The sequence below is a fragment of the Miscanthus floridulus genome, chromosome 13, assembly GCF_019320115.1.
Source record: "Miscanthus floridulus cultivar M001 chromosome 13, ASM1932011v1, whole genome shotgun sequence".
NCBI lineage: Eukaryota > Viridiplantae > Streptophyta > Magnoliopsida > Poales > Poaceae > Miscanthus > Miscanthus floridulus.
Genome location: NC_089592.1, coordinates 8839541 through 8844526, shown reverse-complemented (window position 1 = coordinate 8844526; position 4986 = coordinate 8839541). Strand labels below are relative to the sequence as shown.

At 48.3% G+C, this 4986-nt stretch overlaps 1 protein-coding gene across 1 annotated transcript; it reads right to left on the bottom strand.

Annotated features, from left to right (window-relative positions):
* Positions 1-203: 203 nt before the first annotated feature.
* LOC136500929 (glycosyltransferase family 92 protein Os08g0121900-like) lies at positions 204-3027 on the bottom strand. The gene is made up of 2 exons (XM_066496408.1): positions 2595-3027; positions 204-2044 (listed from the first exon to the last, which is right to left on the bottom strand). Exons 1-2 carry the CDS (start codon positions 2806-2808, stop codon positions 480-482), a joined length of 1779 nt encoding a protein of 592 aa, XP_066352505.1. The 5' UTR covers positions 2809-3027; the 3' UTR covers positions 204-479.
* Between the last annotated feature and the right edge of the window lie 1959 nt (positions 3028-4986).

Below are 4986 nucleotides of genomic sequence, written 5' to 3'. Positions count from 1 at the left end.
TCTTTCAGGATCAGGACCACTACTACAGCAAGGTGCAAGGAAGGTGCACCATCCTTTTCTTCAACACAAACTACAGCTTGTGCTTACAGAATTGAGTGTAGTTTTCTCCAGAAAAAAAAAATGTTCACAATCGCAGACTTGGTGACAATATCTATCGAGGTTTGAGAGCATACTGCAATGTAATAAAACGTCAGAAGAAGAAAGAAAGTCAAGTAGTCATCCTATTCATTCCCTCTTTCATCAAGAAAACTTACAGTGAACGTGCTACCTATCTTTATCTACATTCTACAAAAGAATCCTTTCCTTAGATATGTAAAAAAATGGATGGCTCTAAAAGAAATAAGAACAGGAAAAGAAAACCTTAAGACTAAATTTAACAAAGAGCAAACCAGTCTTCTACCTAACTCCTTTTGTGTTTCTTTCCCTGTCTGTGTATACCCATCATCTACCATGGATCAAATACAATGTTTACCCATCATCTACCATGGAAGACTTCCAGTGGCTGGATCTGTGAACGCTTTATGCACAAAATCTTTAAGACCGGTATCATATACTTCACAGAACCGACACGGCCAATCCTCTGGTTCCACCGGCTTGGTCCCCAATCCTGGTGCCCTGTCCCTGGATCCAACGTTCTCCTCGTCCTGCCAATCAGCAACATAGGTCGCGACACGCCCAGAAAACTTATCCTTGAACACCTCCCAAACTTGATACTTGTAGTGGTTGATGAGCATCGCACTCTGACCAATGTTCACATACCTCACACCTTCTTTCAGATGGAAGTGGTGCACCACATTGATGAGTGATGGGTTTAGTGCGTCCGGCCTGACAATTGACTTGTGGCGCTCTGGTGCAGCGAGCCTGCAGGTGTAACCTGTTGTAACGCCTTTCTTGGGAATTTTAGTCCGACCTGAGGGACCAAAGCTGTGGCACGCAGTCCTGAGCTCACCAATCCGTGGCCTGTTTGAGTAGTTCTGGAGAATATCTGGTAGAGTCTGGTTGCCAGGGAAGTGCAAGAACTCGTCGATGTCGATGAACCCCACCCACTCACAGCTCTCTCGGGCCCTAAGAGCACAATGTGCGAAGCCAGCCTCCTGAGACTTCATCCATGGCCACAGATGGCGTGTCACATTGTACCTTGATGGATCCATGGTACTGAGGACCTGCTCAATGTCATCATCACTGCTGTTGTCATAGATGAACCACCGTTCCACACCGATATGTGAGTGGTAGATGATCCATTCCCGGAGGAACCTTGCCTGGTTGCGAAGCATGGTGCATACACACATTGAGTGTGCCTTTTGCCGTCGATGCCTGTTATACCGAGGAAGTGGCTCAGGTTCAGCAATTGAGGGCGGCGTAGAGTCTCTTTGTCCTTTCGTCCTGATGGAGACCAACATAGGCTTGCCATCACTATCTCCATTGCCATTGCCATTGGGATCAGTTGTCATCCTGAGATACCGGCGAATGCGAACTGGTGTCACACACCGGAAAATCTCTTGTGCAGCAGAAATCACAGGGGATGTGAGCACATGCTTTGGCTTTGACAGGTCACGGCCAAAGACACACTGATACCTCGACGCCACACCCAAACGGCCTGGCCGTAGGTTCATCCCCTTGGCGAACACAATGGTGGAGTTGTCCCTGCTGTCGACAAGTGCAGTGTACACAAGCCTGTCCCATTGTAGCGGCGCCACCGGAGGTGACAGGGACAGTGACAGAGAGACATCCACACCAGATGGCTCGGCAGGGCAATGGACGAGGCTGGGTCCATCAGGCAAGGAGGCGGCCAAGAGGGGTGGTCGGCGCAGCTCCGAAAAGTTGGCAGGGGAGTACAAGCACTCAAACCGCTGAGGAGCTGGCAGCGACGACCCGTCCTTGAGGATTAGGAGAACACGGTCCGGAAAGGCAACCGCGTGCTGGATTTGGACTGACGGCAACACGGTGTCGGCGCTGCTGCCAGCTTGCTGCGCTCTGGCATCAGAGGAAATGGCGTTCAGGGTCGCCGACGGCCACGCAGTCCTGAGCACCGGCCGGAACGATGCTGCATCAGAGACAAGAACATCAGCACCTCGTGTAGAGAAGAAACAAACGAAGCGAATTCAGCATGCTTGAAATCAGAAACACCAACACACACATTCTTCATGTGATGGCGTGAGCTTTTCCTGTTCTAGTAACAATCAGTCAAAAGCAAACACCATCACTAGTATAATGTATTCACTTGCTAACATTCCAACCCAGGTGCCACTGGCGCGTTTCCAATGAAATCATTAACAAACGGACAGAATCCAAGGAGAAAATTTGCAATTTTGCCGGGAGTGGTAAGACCACATCAGATCTACCGCAACGCCCCCAACAAAAAGGAACCGTCTTTTTCCTCACCTTCTCAACAACGAACACCAAACACATACCAAAATCGTATCTAAAAATGAGAACTTTCTCGCCCAAATCATTGTTAATCCCACCACGCTCCAAGCACACGATTCTCGTGACAATACAATTCCCGCGACCCACCTAAACCCCACCTATCCAATAATTCACGCCAGGAGAAGGCAGAAAGTCCAGTGAGGAGGCAAATGGGGAGGAAGGCTCACCTCCAATGACGTGCACGCCGCCGAGGACGACTACGCCGGCGCACAGGAACGCGAAGAGCGCCGCGAAGACACGCCGCTGCGGCGGCGCCGCCGCCGACGGCGACCGGTGGCCCCTCGCGGCAGGGGAACCCCCGCCTCCGCCACTTCCTACCGCTGCAGTAACCTTACAGCTCCCGAGCCTGCTCAGCTTCCTCTCCTTCGCCGACGTCGCCATCGCCGGCGCCGGTCACAACCGCCGCTCCCGGTCCGGCAGCAGCCCAGATCCCCAAGCGGCGGCAGCGAGCCTGACAGGCCACACCATCCGCAACGCGCTACAGGGAGTCGTGGAGCATCGGCGCCCCGCCAATATCTCGATGGTTGGTTGCCGTGGACGAGGAAGAGGCGAAGCGAAGCGGCGGCCGGCGAATCCGAAGCGGTGGTTGCGTTCGCAAGGAGGCTCTGCTTGCCGACCGACTCCTGCTGCTGCAGTGTCTGCTGGGCAACCGGCGCGTTTATACCCGCGGCCAGGTCTCTGACCGGTGGGCCAGCGCGTCCTCCTGGGCCCACGCATCGGTGGGGGGAGGCCGGCCGCGAAGCGCGGTCGTGCGGCGCGTGGCTGGGCATGACGTGTGGGCCCGTTGGTACAGTGCGCCCGTGACGGGTGGGGGCGCTTCTAACGGCACGGGCACGTCGGACCAACGGAGCGGCGGGTTCGCTGGGTGGTTATTTTATGGGGACGTGCTGTATGACAGTGGGGTCAGCTTGCATGGGTCCACCATGTCAGTTGCTGAGGTGGGGATAGGTGTTGGTGTTTTGTGATTTGGATGGAACAGCAATAATTGGTGTGCACAAGCGGGGAAGGTGTTATTGGCCTCCATGGCTTCGCTGAAAAATAAGTTGAAATATTGTTCTGGCTGATTCGTTGTAAGAGAAAAATATTATTTCAGTTGATTTTATAAATTCTGCCTGTCCATTGGGGGAATTTATCTACTCCTGAATATAACTATAATATATTTATCATATATAACAGCAAGGTTTTCTTTTCATTCCCATTCACTTTGTTGCTTTGCTTTAATGCAGTTAGAGACTAGAGACGAGAAACAATTAGTCTGTGCGTTTGTTGGTTTCAGTCAGCCAACAGTATTTTCCTCTCACAATAAACCAGCACCAGCCAGTCCAAATCAGCCTAGAAACTAACCAGCGAACATGCCGAATAATGGAAGAATAAAAAAAGGCAAATTTAGCAGAGCATGGAAAGAGAATGCCATGAACACCAGATTTAGAATATATATTATTATTATATATCTCATTCATGCATCTGAATTTTTAATATGCAACATAAGCCCCTGGTTTCACAGCATGTTTTGAACTTTAGATCCTCACAAAATTACTGGACACCTATTTTACCATTTAATTTGAGAATGTCAGGTTTAGTTTGTAGCAGTGTCCTACTTCTGTATCAGTTGATTGCTAATTCATTATATATTTTCGATATATATGCATATACATATGCATGAATGTGTCATGTTTTAAACTTTTTATTGGCTACTAAATCGGAGCAGCATCTCGACAAGGAAAGTTGCCACGTGTTAAATTTGTGGTCACAAGAATTCTTCACTCGGACCATATTGTGGCCCTACTTGATTGAAATGTTTTGTCATTTTCGTATGCACGTGAAACCTTGGTACCTTTCCTCTACATGCTAAAAGCCATCTGATTGTAATTCCAGTGAATTTGAGTTAGTCAAAATAGTGTATCAGATTAACTCACATCTCATAGTCATAGCTGGGGCAGAGCTGGGCTATTTCAATGTTGTCACTTGACAACAATGGAATTTTCACATCCAAGAGGTAAGTATTCTTACTTCAAGAGGGAACAATACAAATAATCATACTTATCACAACGCTAATGACATCAATGCATTTTTATTCTAGATCCACCCCAGAAGTGCTCTTTAATATTTTTTAATTTAAAACATAAATATTTCTACCCGTTCTTAATGCATTGAATAGCAGATCCCCCTGCTCCTACATCAAAGACAGAAATATATAAATATTTGCCCTTTGGGTTGATCTAGGAATCTTGAGCCTGTAGCTAAGTATACCCTACCTCAAAGGGCAGGGGCGTCAAATGTGGTCCACTAAAGGTTACATACTGTGATACTGATCTCTGCCTTAATCCCGGTTAACAACTTGTATGAGAGAGAGAGAGAGAGAGAGAGAGCAGAAAACCTGCATCCAACCAATCTGGAGGACATACAGAAAGGTATCATAATTCATAAAGAAAGACACTTGTCCTGGTAATACTTTATTGACTGTCCTGCTGTTCCTGCCTTTGCCTTTCTGTACAATTTTCCTCTTCAGCTACTATGAAGCAGCACATAATAACTAAAAAGGTTTCTGTAGAAGTGGTT